Source organism: Heterocephalus glaber, unplaced genomic scaffold (assembly GCF_053883595.1).
Source record: "Heterocephalus glaber isolate CG9 unplaced genomic scaffold, H.glaber_assembly_v1.0 deba00001497, whole genome shotgun sequence".
Lineage (NCBI taxonomy): Eukaryota > Metazoa > Chordata > Mammalia > Rodentia > Bathyergidae > Heterocephalus > Heterocephalus glaber.
In genome coordinates, this window is record NW_028258320.1 from 48,520,756 (window position 1) to 48,537,357 (window position 16,602).

General features: G+C 33.9%; 1 protein-coding gene across 2 annotated transcripts in view; it reads right to left on the reverse strand.

The window, feature by feature from the left end:
* The window catches only part of Hpse2 (heparanase 2 (inactive)), a 905,145-nt gene that overhangs the window by 261,420 nt on the left and 627,123 nt on the right, over window positions 1-16,602 (reverse strand). For both annotated transcript variants that reach the window (XM_087185109.1, XM_087185110.1), the window contains exon 6: window positions 1,782-1,829. In XM_087185109.1, coding sequence (XP_087041235.1) covers window positions 1,782-1,829 — 48 coding nt within the window. The remainder of the gene's footprint in view (window positions 1-1,781; window positions 1,830-16,602) is intronic.

A 16,602-nucleotide genomic window follows, 5' to 3' on the forward strand; every position in this document is an offset into this window, starting at 1 on the left:
AGTTTTACTCTCATTGTTATTTCCCCCATGGTAAATGCCTAACAAACAATTGACTGAAGAAGCACTTGATAAATTGAATAATATCACTCTTCTGGAAGAGAAAAACAAATTTAAAAAAACAAGTTATAAAAATAATTATTTTATTATAAGTCTTATAGAAGAAAATCAAAGAACTAAGAAAAAGATTCATGATCCCTAGGGAAGGTATGTCTGAAGAGACGAAGAGTAAGGTGAGATTTAAAAGATGAGAAGGACCTAGCCACACAGAGTGAACAATTCAGGCAGAAGGAATAGCATATAAAAAGATCTTGAGGGTGACACCATGTAAACTTTCAAAAAACTGAAAATTCATCAATGTGTTGGAATACACCATTAGGAAGAGTGGAAGCAAAGGAGATCAGAAGGCAGCAGAGGCCAAACACTAAATACCAGGATAAAGAGTTTTTCTTTTATTCTAAGTGCAAAGGAAGGAAGACACTGTGGGGTTTTAAGCAAGAAAATGACAAGCTCCTCAGACTTAATCCACAACTTACAAAAGCAAACTGAAGAATGATAAGAATTTCTGAAAAATATTTAAAAACTGTTTAGTAAACTAAGAATATAAGTACAAACTGAAATAGCTAGGTGTAGTGGCTCACTCCTGTAATCCCAGCACCCAGGAGGTTGAGGCAGGAGGATCACCATGAGTTCAAGGCCAGCCTGAACTACATAGCAAGACCCTGTCTCAAAGAACAAACAAACAAAAAACAAAAACAAACAACCCCCCAAATAAACTATTCCCTATTGTGACTGAAGTTATTAATTATCCACAAACCAAAAACCCTTTTGATAGTTAATAAAGATTCCATTCATTTCTTTCTTTCACACCTGTCCTCAATCTGCAATGGATAAAGTGACCCCCTAAAAACATATAACAGAGAAGAGTACATGAAGTAGGTGGGAAAGGTTAGAGTAATTGAGAAAGCTAGCCATAGTCAGGGTTAGCCAGGTTTGGAATGAAAGCACAAATGTCTGACTTGTGAGCATCAGATTAAATGGGAGACGACTGAGACATTGTGGAAGAGATTTCGTGGAGATCAAGATTTCAGTATAATTAGGTGAGACACTGTGGCACAATGCTAGATGTTCTGGCACACAATCCATAAAGATATGTAAAGAATATTTAAATTTATATATCAGATAATTATTCTTACAGATCAAGCTACCCTTGGGGGTAAAAGGTCTTTGTCACTTTGTAAGCTTTTGGCTGGAGTGCTAGGGTTTTTCTCCTCTCTTGAAACTGCTTAATTCTTTTGATATTTTCTTCGTTTTTAAAAACCTGGTTCATATTAATGAATTACTTGGCACTAATTAACATCACTGTTGTTAATCTAACGAAGTGTTTCTATTTTCACATGACACATCAAACAATTAAAATTATTTTCTCTCTAAAGAAAGAAGTTTATTCCCAAAAGAAACGGCCATGGAGAAATGGTGACATGCTAAAATCACCATTATCTTTCACTCATGACAGATTAAAAATGTACATGATAGTTGAACTCTCCCAAATGTATCAGGTTTTTTTTTGTTTTTCATTATGTCTTATTTTGTGTTTTAAAAACAACAAAACAAAATTATAATACCATGAGATAGCATGTGCTAAGAACAACTTTCAATCTTCAATTTTTCTCAAAAAATAAAGGATAGCTTATTAAATGTCAACTGTGACCGTGATCACAACTAATTATCTTTAATTTCACAGCAACTGACAATAAGTAGGAACAAAAATGATGAATACCTACTGTTGCCAGGTAACTGCATCCACTGTGCTTCCTGCCACCTTCATGAATCTGTAAGGAACATAAAAAAAAAAAATAAAAGGTAGTACAACTTAAAGTAAATGGTATCATCAAGGTTAAAATAAGGTAAACTGAGACACAGATTGGACCAATCCTGGAGCTGCTATGCACTCTGAGAGGATCCAGAGCCATAATCATTACCTACCCATAGCATTGGAGACCAAAATATAAAGGTGGAAGTAACTGTACTTTCAGCTACCCACCCCAATATAGTATTTTACCTATGTCTGACTTCCCAAGTTAAGTCTAATGTTTCTCAAATTGATCTTTCTATAATTACAACTACTTATCTGTATAATTTCCAATTCTCTAAGGACTCTGATCCCTGCTAGAAAACAAACAGCAACATTTCCCAAGGATGACACTACAATAGATGTCAAAAATTGACATCTTTGCAAAATTGCAGGCCTCTTTCCCTATAGAAAAATATAGGGGAAAAAACAGATCAGTATCCAAAGCACAACTCCTGCTACATATGTGTGGTAAGCAATGGACACCTGACAATGCTGTTAGAAATAAGAAGTCTTAGAAATAAAGAAGATGAAATTTTGTACCTTGTTCCCAGGACACTGTAAAAGTTAGTAAACCTAGATAATCTTAGACCCAAAACTCATTTGGATATATATATATATATATATATATATATATATATATATATATTTCATTTTTAAATTTAAATTCCTCCAAAACCAATTTCTAAAATATTGAAAATAGAACTATTTCATGTGAGACTATCATCATATTAACACAAAAATCACCATGATAACAATACCGGCATTTCTAGAGCTTTTTTATTAAAAATGTTCTCAGCTTCTTTTATTTACATTTTAAGATTATTTCATATAATATTAAAAAAACCCAAGTAGGGAGATGGGCAATGTAGATAAGTCTCATTAAACACTATGTGACTTGTTCAAATTCATAAAGCTAGTGTAGACTAAATCCAGGTTCTGATTCCAGATCCTTTCTGCTCTCTAGCACCCTATACTGCCTCCAAGTTGTTTTCGCTGAGGCTGAGGAAGTAGTATAGTATAACTCTAAAAGCAAAAAATCAGTTGAATTTTTGCCTTGAGAAAACTCTACTACATTTATAAAAATAGATAAATGGCTTGAGCACTTTAGCTGCTTGTTGGTTTCCTCTCATAGAACTGAACACTTCAGTGTTTATTTGTAAGACAATGTGCTGATTGGACTGTCTCAAGGCCATTGCTACAAGAACCACAATGAAGCCCAGAAGACAGATAGGTAGATAATTAGGTGTGAGAGATTCTGTGAGCTGTACTACTACAAACTAACTGCTATGGGATCATAGTCAAAAGAGCAATTAGCTTTACTTTTTATGGTGTTAGAAGAAGGATTTGACGTTGAATCTGACATTGAAAAGAGGGCAAGATGTTGCCATGAGGAGCAGCCTACTCAAAGAACAGCACAGGTAAAGCAAAGTAGAGTCAAGGAGCCTAGTGTGGCTAGGTGTCAGGGAACAGGTAAGGGAACTGTCGAAGGTCAGGCTGGTCATGCAACAGGGACTTAAATGCTGCTTTTGCTAAAAGCACTGACTGTTCACTGGGGCTGCAGCTGATTCCTTTGCTACCTTAAACTTTGGGTCAGATTCCTGCTCGACTCCATATGTAGACATGTAATCATTTGCAATTGTTAGCCATAAATCTGTCTAACATTTCTCATCTCCTCTTCAAAGTTGAATACTCCAAGATAAGAGTATTATTGTTTACATAAAAAATGTCAGAGGTGGAGCTTTTGAAAGGTGATTGGATCATGGGGGCACTATATTCATCAATGCACAAATCCATTGATGACTTCATAACTGAATGTGCTGTTAGAAAGTGGGAGTTTGTTGGAAGAAGTGGATCGCTGGGGTTTGACCTGGAAGAAGGGTAGATATATGCTTGTCTTCAGCTCATTCCTGCTCAATATTCTCTCTCTCTCTCTCTCTCTCTCTCTCTCTCTCTCTCTCTCTCTCTCTCTCTCTCTCTCTTTCCTGGCTGCCATGAGTTGAGCAGCCTTCCTCTACTAAGCTCTTCCACCATGTTATTTCTACCTTCAGGCTAACCAATCATGAAATGAACTCCCTGAAGCCATGAGCCAAATAAACCTCTCTTCCTTTAAGTTACATGTGTCAGATATTCCATCCTACTGATGGGAAAGTAATTAATGCAAAGAGTAACTAAGACCTTTTCAAGATTGCAGAACAGTGAGTCTTTCAGGAGATCATCCTATGATAGGAGCCTAAGCTTCCCCCAAAGCTGCAGCAACCATGTCATGATAGAAATTGAATCTACACTTCAAGCAATAACAATATTCCTAGAGCCAGCAGGACCATGCAGACCCAAACTTTAGAAAATGATAAACCAGATCACAATTTGACCAGGACTGTTTGACTCTGCATACTCTGCATACTTCTTGCCTCAACCTCCACTTTATACTCAACCTCCATTATATATTCCTGGAGGTCTTGTCAGTAACTCAAAGACAGGAATTAGAACTCTGGCCCCCATTTCTTCCCAGTGTGGTAACCCTGAAAAATAAATTCCCTTCTTGTTTCACCACCCCTTGTCTCCAGCTGGACTCTTGGTGGCAGGTGGCTGAATTTGGTCTGTTTATACCACCAGAGTAAGGCTTCTGGCCTAGGACTCCTCTAATAATTGCATCTCTAGGAGCTGGCCTATTATATCTTAACAAGTCTGGCCTTTACCCCTTAATAAGATACAAGTTTAGGTCCTATTTAGCTTTGTATGAATAGTACCCAACAAAATACTATGAAATATAGCTAGCATCCTTCATGTGTGTTTTATTTATTTTGTGTTTAAACATAATAAAGGAGTGTCAGAATTGAGTTTGAAGAAGCTGACTGGCTATAGTAAAGATGAAAGAAATTAGTATAGACAAACTGGAAGGAGATTATTGTAGAGATTGGAGTCTTTGAAGAACACAATTGAGAAACACTGTTGATATGCTACAGAAGGAGAAGATTCCAGTTTTAATCGCATCAATGCTATTGGCCAAGATAAGTAATCTAGGAGAGAACTTTTGATGCTGGTGCTGGTAAATGTATTTTAATCCTCCTGAATATACCTTAAATAACTGGAAATAATCATTGCTCATACTAGTTACATATTCACAAGAAAATTAGGACAAAAAAGTAATGTCCTGCTTTTCTTAATAATATATCTAATTTGGCATGTTGGAAATTGGAAACAAGTTCTTCATGAAAGTATAATCTGGAAATTCTGATATGCTTAGATAGTGTGCTTTGCTATAAGTATTAACCAAGTCAAAAGTAACATTATAAAAATAACAAGAAAAATATAGAGGTTAGTGGCATTTAAAGTAATGTTAATGTTTTCTCTTTATGCTCATACTTCCCCGCCCTCAAAATGAATCCATAAAAATCTATAATTAAATATGAAATATGTTCAATCCATAAATAATGTTAGTTTGCTGAGAAATATTTATAAATCAAATACAGAAAAAGACTAACCAAGATCCTAGATAGGAAAATCAATTATTCTTCCTAATTTATGGGTTTAATGAAATTATAATAAAAATTCCTAGCAGTTATTTTTAAACTTTATAAAATCATTCTAATCTTCATCTCTAAGAAGCTAGAAAATTTAAGCAAAACTATAATAATGAAAGAGCATCTATTTTATCTATCATATATTGACATATACTATAACAACTATAATGATTAAAACATTTCTAATTCAGAAATTAGTAAGGAGAACTATGGAACAGAATAGGCTTGTAAAAATTATATATAAGAATTTATTGCACGAAAAGGAATTTAGTACATGAAAAATGAAATATTTTAAAAATGGTGTTATGTGATGTTTTGCCTATTTGGAAAAGAAATTAAAGTCAAATCCTTACCTAATATCTTATTTTGTATAAGAAATAAAAATAACAAAATACAGTTTAATCTCATTATAGTTTTTAAAAGGTTTGACTCACAAAATATTTAACCCTTAAAACAGATTATATTATTATTTTTAAACAGTAGTACACTGAAGCAGCAGAGGATTGTTTTAGCTAACTTTCGTTATTAAATATGTATTCATATAAAAACTATCAACTATATTTTTTTCCTTGATAGTGAAATAATGAGACCAAGCATATGGAAGCATTTCTACACTTACTGTGAGAAGGAAAAACTCAAATTTGCAAATAATGTCAAGTAAAATGTACATTTCCAAATAATACCAGGATGGCCAAACACACTCTTGTTTTTGATATGTATAACGAACTCATCATAAGTGATATTACAGAAGTCTGAGTAATATTTTTTAGCTGAGCATGGCGGTATAAGCCTGTAATCTCACCACTCGAGAGACTGAATCAGGAGGATCGCTGTGAGTTTGAGGCCAGCTTGGGCTAGGTAATGAGCTCAAGGCCAACCTAAACTACCTAGAGCGACGCTGTCTCAAAAAAACAAAAATAAATAAATAAATAAACAAATAAATAGATAAAATTTTAACAAATAACATTAAAAAAAAAACTAAAAGGAGGAAACCATCCCCAGAAATAACACATAAAGTAAACTAATTAGACAAAATTCTTAGGAACAAATATTATAGTTGGAGTTTGGGGGTATTCCCCTCATCCATGTTCCTTTCCTGATAATTTGGGTTTTCAATATCTATTCTGTATATACACCATTTCTCTATTCTGTGTTTATATCTGTATTGGCACTGTGGAAGACATTAAATCCAAAACAATTACCATTTTCTTCATTCAAATCTAACATTAATGGATTCTTTTGCTCTCTAATTCTGTCTGTTTCTCAGAAACAGACCCAAACCACTCAAATTGATAATTTCAACACAGCTGCAAAATACTCAGCAAAAGAAATATTAGAGGTAGAATAACATGTACATGGAATAGTGCTATAAGGAGTGAAACACCCCTGGAAAAGTAAATTTCTGTTTAGGGTCTGATATTGTACAAAGCTTTTCAACTATTCATTTCCATTTTAATCTATTGATTTAGGTCTATGAATGTATAATTTTAAAGTGACCCACAATTTGAATACTGGCAGGAAGCTAAAATCTTTGTTTTCTAAGATTGGATGTTTTCATACCTGAATTATAACAGCAGAAATATACATTATGACCTTGGAGCAGAAGGAGTGCTTGCCCTTATGCTGACTTCTACACATGCAAAGAAGGATAACAGAAGAAGGGGGCAAGGATCTGTATCAGAAGAAATTGACCAGTGCCAGGCAGATATTTCAGTATGGGGGGGTCTTTCCCGTTGGAGCCAATCTGTTGCTATGGAAAAGACCAAAATATCCCCTTTCATTGTGAGAGTTCCTTTCTTTCCCCAGGAGACTCTAAATCTGGGAGAATTTCTTTCCTTTGTTATCCACCTGCACATATGACGTATCTGAAATATTGTCGAGTCTTTTCTCCCAGGGCATATCACAACTCTCTTTTATAATAAAGCCCATCTTTATTCCTGGTCTTTGGGATTTGATTTCTATTTCTAGACCACAGAGTACAACCTTAAAAACTGTATTCTGAATTTTGCTTCCAGGAAAGAGAATAAATCCTTCACAGGGACCTGGATTTCTAAATGAATACACATTTCAGTAAGAGTACAGTGGTGCAACCTTTCTTGTCCACAAAGATCATGTTTGGTTACATAATTTACACAAATAAGATGTAACAAGTATTCTATAAAAAAAAAACCTAGGAAAAACTTGTTAGAATATTATCTTCAAGTATAGTAAACTAAGCTAAACTCTATGAACTCTACATAAACAGAAAATATATGGGCATCTTCTTTTTTTTCCACATTGGGCATTTTGTTTTGTCCATACCATTTATTTTTCCATGGTTAATTATATACTAAGTGTAACTAGGCACTGCATAAAGCAAATGCAATATTGCCCCCCCATGTCAATCTTATCTCTCTCTCCTTTTCTCTCCCTTTCTCTTTAACCCTCCTTCCCTCTGTTTCTCATTCTTCTCTCCCTCTCCCCTTCCTGTTCTATTTATATATAATAACACATTGACAGTAGATTGATAAATAACATAGCTATATACTGGTTGACCTTAATGGCTAGTGCAAATTTCTATCTAGGTTCCTTTTTGAGAACTTATGTTTCCTGTCATTTGATAAATTTATAGAGCCTTCATATACAGGACTTGAGATGAGTGAAACTCTTTAACAAATCTCTCTTGTTATAAAATTACATTCAGGGGTTTAACTTGAGATCCTGAATAAAGAAAGGACAAAATAAGTTAACTACCATTTATTGACTGACAGGAATTTGGTAAACACTTTACATATTTTATAAGCCTATGAAATTTGGATTATCATTTTAATTTTTAGATGTTCTCAAGATCACTCAGGTAATACATTATAGAGCTAGCACTCAACTCAGTTCTGACTCTAAAGCCCTTGTTAAAACTATGGAGAGATGGTAGATTTGTGACCTCTGTGATACTTTTTTTTTCAAGCCTACAGCAGTCACGGTTAGTGGATCTCAATACTCCCTCATCTGAGAATTGGCCTAAGAATCCTACTCAGGATTGGCTGCCAGGCATTATTACCTGGAAGTAGTCCCCAAGATGAAGCCAGTTTACTACCAGCAGGGGATTTCCGGTGCAAATTCCCTATGATGTGTGTTATCATTATGTATGCCTAAAGTGTACCAATAAATGTTTTGCTATATTTAAATAAATTAATAAAAATAGAAGCAAATAAAAGACAACATCTAAAACACAACAGAGGCAGACATGCAAGAATAGAACATGTAGAAAAAATAGGTTCCTTTTATTTGAATGAAGAAAATGAGAAAATGGGAATACGGGTCTATGAGAGAAGATGTTGAAATACATCTAGAAGGCTCTGGTTGGAGCTGGAAGGGGCTAGCTAGAGAAATAGCATAATAGGGATGCCTCAACAGTCTAAAGAGTCTCAACAGCCTAAAGTAAACAGTCTAAAGTAAAGTTGTAAGGAGTTGAATTCAAGCAAAAACGTTATAGCTGACTCAATATGATTGGCCCTGGCTATAGAGGTTGGTAGGGAGGAGGAAAAACACATCAGAATGTCATTTTGAATTTTACACATAAGAGCAAGTTTGCAAAAGCTGAAGTCCTGGTGAGAAGCTGACTCTGTGAGTATAAACATATTGGCCTCAGCCAAAGAAGAATATTCTATTTTGTATTCTCAACTGTTTGGCTTATTTGAAAGATGAAGAAAAATAGCACCATAGAGGAGAAAGAGAATAATCTTAGGAGTGAAACAGATATCCAATTTGAGATCTGGCTCCACAGCTCATTAGCCATGTGATCATGGGTAAGTTGTTTACCCTCCTGCAGCATTTCATATGAATAGAATAGCACCCACTCCTGCAAAATAATGTGAGGATTAACAGGGAAACATATATGAAGGAACAAGGGCAATGCGTGGTGGGTAGACTGTTGGCATTCAATTAATGTGAATTTCCATTCCCTACTCCTGACTTATGAGCTTAGTATTTATGTACTTTCATTTCTTTACCTGTAAAACAGAAGATGAAACTTGCTCTGCCTACAAGGACTTCCTGAATAGAAATCCAATAGCACAAGAAATAATATAAAAAACAATAAATAAGATTACGTCAAATTAAAAATCTCTTCACAGAAAAGGAAACAATCAAAAGAGTAAAAAGAAAACTTACAGAATGAGGGAAAATTGTGCTAGCTACTTTTCTGATAAAAGATTAATATCTAGAATGTATGAAGAACTCAAAAATTAACCACCTCCCAAAAAACAAATGATCCAATCAAAAAATGGGAAAATGAACTGAATATACCCTTCTCAAAGGAAGAAGTAAAAATAAATGGTCAATAAGTATAGGAAAAAATGCTCAGTATGTCTTTAGCTGTTAGGGAAGAGCAAATCAAAACTGCTTTGAGATTTTTACCTGGACTGCGGGCTGAACCCAAGGGCGGCGAGACTGGAGAGGCAGCAACCGACAAAACCAAGAAAAACTGCCAAGATAATACAAAGAGTTCCCATATGGTCTCACATCCAACCTAATAACCTAAAGGATATCACTTTGGTGACCCATGTGGGAGGCAGGAGTACCAAAGAGCCACACATCCCACCAACAATAACACTGGCCCTCAGTGCCACGTGATCTATGCAGAAGGCCTTGTGTGCCCCGTACCAAGAGTTTGGCTAAGAAATTAAGCTGCTTCTGCAGTCAAGAAAAGTCATTGTGGGGGACAAATGAAAGTAAGTTTAGAAGTAACTGGTCATTAATACAATTTTCAGCTAGGAAGCAGATCTTTACAGCAGTCAGTGGTTCCTTGTTAATGAGCAATGGACAGTTTTTGTTTTTCTCTAGAGGCATACATGTAAATTCTCTTTTTATGAACAAGAGGAATACATTATTCTTTTCTCACCTGTAATTTGGAGAAGCCATATAACACTTTCACAATTTAAAATAAAACAGAACAATTATTAGTAATAACATTGTGATAATTACTGTGTGTACCAAATTGCCCCCAGCTGAGCATCTTCCTACTCTAAGTAACAATGTGACATAAGCATGTTTCTAGGCACAAAATAGAGTTGTGATCACCCTGATTATAGTGACATGTAATCGTAGCTAACCTTCCAAGTTTTCTTTCCACTCAATTCTCTGAACTCCTTAGAAGCCTTCTGTTGAGTCATATGCCAAAACAAAGCAAAATAAAACCAAAAAGCAAGCAAACAATAACAAAAACTAAAACTGGCCTTTTCATCTTTATAATACTTCTGTTCTTACAATAGTGTTTATCATTTTGGGTTTTAAATATTTTAAATTTATTACCTCATTTTTTTTCACAACAAATCTAGATAATTTCATTGTAACCATTTTATAGGTGAAGAGACAAAGGCTTTAGAGAAATTAACCAATTCCTCAAATTGACTCAGATAATTGGTCATCTAGGTCCTGCTTAGGTCCAAATTCCATGTTCTTCATCATTTTGCTATATTGATTCACTACAAAAGAAAGTGGAATGTTTTTACTACATAGTAAGAAATTAATTGGGAAATTTGTATTTATTTGTGATAAACAAGTATCTTAGAATTCAAAAAGCTTAGAGCTGAAAGGAACCTCAGAAGTAATTTATTACCTCCTTATGAGGAGACTGATGTCCAGAGTGGTTGTGATGTACAGAGTGGTTGTGAAAACAAATAAGTATCTAAAATTATCTTTTGTCTCTATTTGATTTCTCTTCTTGTATAGGAACAGCTGACTTCTCCATTAAGCACAGAAGGCACAATGACTAGGGCCCACAAATGCCTGTAGGGGCCTCAGGTTAAAATGTGAAGAAAAAAATAAGGTAAAGTTTTAAGTTAAAGAAAAAGTTTTGATGTATTTGTCTTTGTATCAGTAAAGTCATAAAATATAAAATTTAGTACGAATCTAGGGAGGAAGGCAAAAGTGCCTTGGGTCCACAAAAGTAACAATGGAGCCTGTGTGTAGTAGTACAGTGAAATTTTCATTCTTAACCTCCTCTCCTCATATAGCCTTCAGAGTTAACAGTGTTTTGAGTAAATTTCTATACATCAGACACTTAGTAGTAGTACTGGTAATTATACACAACTAAAATATTTTTCTTTTTCTGAGTTGTTGACCATTAAATATACAGCATATTACAAAGATCATTATTTGCTTCCTACTTCTGTTCTACTTTCTATCCCTTTGCTCAGATTAAAATGCTTTCTATAGCTTTCTGGACCACCATGAAAACAAAATGTACTATATAGCTTTCTGTTCTCAAACAGGTTCACATTAGAATATTTCACTAGCAACTCCATAGAATCTGTTTTTACATTAACAGAATAAGTTACTACATCATTCATTCACATTTTCATCCACAAATATGAGTATGCATGTACTAGACACGTAGGTATGTATTAGGTTTTTTGCTAGTACTGGATATACAATGGTGAGTACAACAAACATACTTCCTGCTTTATAGAATTTATAATCTATAATCAACAAATAAACATATATTTATAAATTATAATAAATTTTATTAAAAAACTAACAGGGTACATTGATAGAGAATTACTGAGCTAGGTTTCTCAAGGAAGGATTAATGGATGAGAAGAAACCAGCTATGTAGTTAGAGGAATACTCCAGGTAGAAGTTTAACATGTTTTAGGTCAATGAGGCTGGAATAAAGAAAATGAAAATAAGCCTGTCATGGAACATGCCTGTAATCTCAGTACTCTGGGAAGCTGAGGCAGGAGGAATGCAAGCTTGATCCCAGCCTGGGTAGCTTAGCAATTTACCAAGAACTTGTCTCAAAATAAAAAGGTTAGGAATAAACACTGGGGATATAGCTCAAGATGAAGGCCCTGGATTCAATCTCTATTACTACCACTACCTCCCCCTTTTTTGTAGAAGATAAAAATGAAGAAGAGCTGGTCAACAGCCAGATCATTCATAGTAGAGAGCTTTGTGGGACACTGGAAACATCATATGAATTATATTTTATAAAGGTTTTCCTGGAAACTGGGGAATGAGCAGATTGGAGGGGGAGAAAGATGGAAGCAAGTAGACAAGTAATAAGCTCAATGAAGTAGTCAAAATTCTCTGAATTATCCAAATTACCGTTTTTTAAAATGTTTGCTCTATTGTAATCCCTCACCCAACTCAGAGCTCATATTCTAAATCAATGTGGTCAAAACTGTGTTAGGGAAATAATGGTCCCTTATGATGGTCTCTAAATATAAAACTATTAAGACTGTTATTTCATTATAAGTAAATTCAGGAAATTCTGTATTCTAAATTCCCTTTTTGGAGATTCAGAATGCAAACTAATGTACAACAATGCCATGAAGTGTTTCAATATATGTGTGGACCTGTAATTTCTCAAATTTACTTAACCATGGGATCTTTTATTGTTTCCCCCCATATAAAATAGTAACTTGCAGAATTGATACGAGCACATTTAAGAAGGAGCTGTCTTAAGTATTCAAATCAAGAAGTAAGCAAATTCCATGTGTTGAGATGTAGAGCCTCTCTTCTCTCTCTATTATTCTAACAATATAGACATGAATTTCCACATTTAACACAAGATTATCAGCTTCCCTATGTTTATTTCTTCTCTCCATTTCTACCTTCCATTTTCTTTCAACTATCCTTTTACCTTTTCATTGTTAAAGTTGGTCAGGTTTATTTTTTTTGCGTAGCCATTTTTTACTGGATATGGATCTCCTACAAAACAGCTTTTGGGTATCCTGAATTATTCTTCTGTATCAGTAATATTTAATTTCAAATTTTCTGTCTATTTCTTTGAGACATTTCCTTGATTTTATATTCCAATTGTTTTATTACACTTTTAATAGATTTTGGAGATATAATTTACATAGTGTGAAAGTCACATGTATATGGGTACAATTCAATGGTTTTTATTATATTTATAGGGTTTTGCAATTATGAACCTAATTTAATTCTAGAATATTCATCATTTCCAAAAGAAACACATGCCAATTAGCAATAACTTCTTATTTTCCTACAGTCTCCACTAGCACTAAGCAACAACTAATCTCTTTGTCTGTACAAATTTGCCTATTGTGGACTTTCTATATAAAAAGAATCATATAATGTGAAGCCTTTTTTGACTAGCTTCTTTCAGCAGCAAGTTTTCCAGATTTTTCCATGTTGTAATACATATTGGCATATCATTTCATTTTATTGACTACTAATATTCCATTGTATGAAGAACTGAAAAAAATCAGACGCCCCAAGTTTAAGGACCCAACCCCAAAATGGGCATCTAAAATGAATACACATTTCTCAGATGAAGAAGTACAAATGGCAAATAAAAATAAGAAAAACTGTTCAACATCACTGGTCATCTGAGAGATGCAAATTAAAACAATGCTGAGATTCCATCTCACTTCAGAAAGAATGGCTAATATCAGGGAATCAACAACAAATGCTGGCGGGGCTGTGGAGGAAAAGTAACCCTTCTCCACTGTTGCTGGGAGTGCAGACTGGTACAACCACTGTGAAAATCAGTGTGGAGATTCCTCAAAAAACTAGGATTAGAAGTTCCATTTGACCCAGCTATTCCCCTTCTGGTATCTTCTCAAAAGAATTAGAAACATCATACCACAATGAAATATGCACATCCATGTTTATAGTAACAGTGTGTAATAACTAAATCTTGGAAACAAACCAAATGCCTATCAACTGATTAATGAATAAAAAAGATGTAGTTTTTTTATACAGTGGAGTACTCAACCATAAAGAAAGATAAACTTGAGATATTTATAGCTAACTGGATGCACCTTGAAACTATACTCTTAGGTGAAATAAATCAGACACACATTTATAAATATCACATTTTCTCTCTGGTGTGAGAAACTGAAAGGGTAAATAAGGACCAAAATGTATAACAGACAATGTGAAATAGGAAGAAATTGTTCAAAAGGAAAGGGGAACTAGAGAGAGGAGAAGGAGAAAATAAGGAAGGGAAATGAAAAAATTAAGAAAAGAAAGAAAAAGTGGAAACAGATTTTATAAATAAGGAGGAGAAAAGGAGTTGAAAGGAGTGGAGGGGATTGGGAAAAAAAGAGGAATCAAGAAATATCATGTACAGGTACAAATTCCCTATTATGAATGTGATCATCATGTATTTCTAAATTGTATCAATAAAATTAATAAATACTCCATTGTACAGATATAATTTTATTTATCTGTTCATCAGTTGATGTAAGTTGGATTTTTTCCATTTTTGGTTATTATGAATAATGCTACTATGAATATTTATGTATTTTTTTGTGTAAACATATATTTTCATTTCTCTTAGATATATACCTTGGGGTGAAATTGCTGAGTTGTATCATAATTATGTTTAACCTTTTAAGAAACTTCCAGAGTGTTTTCCAAAGCAGCTGTATCATATTATATTCTCATTGCCAGTGTATGAGGATTGTCCAGATATTTCTAGTGCATGTTATATTATAAATTTTTTGGTTAGTCATCCTAGTTGGTGTTAAATGGTGTTTTATTGTGGTTTTGATTTGCATTTCCTCAGTACCTAATGATGTTAAATATCTATTCATGTAATATTTGTATATATTCTTAGAAAAATATATTAAATGCCTTTTAAAAATTAGTTCAATTTAATGTTTAATTAAGTTGTCTTTTTATTGCTGAGTTGTAAAAGATATATATAGAGAGAGAGAGAGAAAGAGACATATATATATGTATATTCAGGATACAGATCCCTTATCAAATGCATAAATTGCAAAGATTTTCTCCCATTTTGTATGCTGTCTGTTCATATTTTTGATGGTTGTGATTGATGCACAGACATTCTTAATTTTAATAAAGTCCAGTTTACCTATATTTTCTTTTATCACTTATGCTTTTAGTTTTTGCTATGGTTTAAATGTGTTCTCTAAAAACCATGTGTTAGGAACTTAATCCTTAATAAAGAGTTGAAAGATGGAATCTTTAAGAAATGAATAGATTAATTTTATTTATTTATTTATTTATTTATTTATTTATTTATTTTGGTACCAGCGATCAAACTCAGGACCTTGCACTTGCAAAGCAGGTGGCAGAACCACTGAGCTAAATCCCTGGCCCCAGATTAATTGTATTTTTGAGGGAGTGGGTTCATTATCACGAGAGTTTAGTCCTTGTAAAAGGAATTCAGGCTTCTCTTTGCTTTTCAGCTGTGGGACACCACAGCAAGAAGGCATTAACTAGATTTCAGTTCCTGTATTTTGGATTTTCAAACATACAAAATTACACAAAAATAAATTTCTGTTCTTTATAAATTTCACAGCTTCCAGTATTCAGTTCTTTATATATTCTAGATTTTAGTCCCTTCTCTAAAGTATAGCTGGAAATTATTTTCCGCATTCAGTTTTGCTGTGCAAATTTGATATGATCCCATTTTTTGTTTCTTGATACTATTTCCTGGGGAACTGAGGTTCTGTTTAGAAAATCCTTGCCTATACTTATGACTTCAAGAGTTTGACCTATTTTATCTTCCATCAGGTAAAGTTTTCTGTTTTATTGTTTAGTTCTGTGATCTATTTTGATTTTAATTTAGTACATGGTAAATATATATGGGTCTAGATTCAATGCTTTCCATGTGGATAGACAGTTTTCTCACTATTAAAAAGCCTACCTTTCCTCCAGTGTATGTTTTTGGCTATTTTGTCAAGGATCAAATGGCTGAATATGCTTGGGGATGTTTCTGCATCCTCTATTCTCTTCCACTGATACTCATATTTCTTTTTATGCCAGTACCATGCTGTTTTTATCACTGTAGTTTTGTAATATAACTGTAAATCTGGGATTGTGATGCCTCCTGCTTTGCTGTTTTACCCAGGATTGCTATTCTGGGTCTCTTTTTGTTTCTTATGACTTTTACGACTGTTTTCTCCAGTTCTGTGAAGAACACTGTTGGAATTTTTATTGCAATGGCATTAAATCTGTAACTCAATTTTGAAAGTGTGACAATTTTGATTATATTGGTTCTGTTTATCCAGGAACAGCAGATATCTTTGCATTTTCTTACATCTTTTTTTATTCCCTTTTTCAGAGTGCTATAGTTATCTTCAAGAGGTCTTCTACTTCCTCTACTTCTATTAAATTACTAAGTATTTAATTTTTCTTTATTCTATTGTGAATGGTATTTTTTTTCTAATTTCTTTCTCAATGGGTTCATTACTAGTACACAGAAATGATTTTTTTATGTGGTTTTGTTGTTGTTTTGGGACAGGGTCT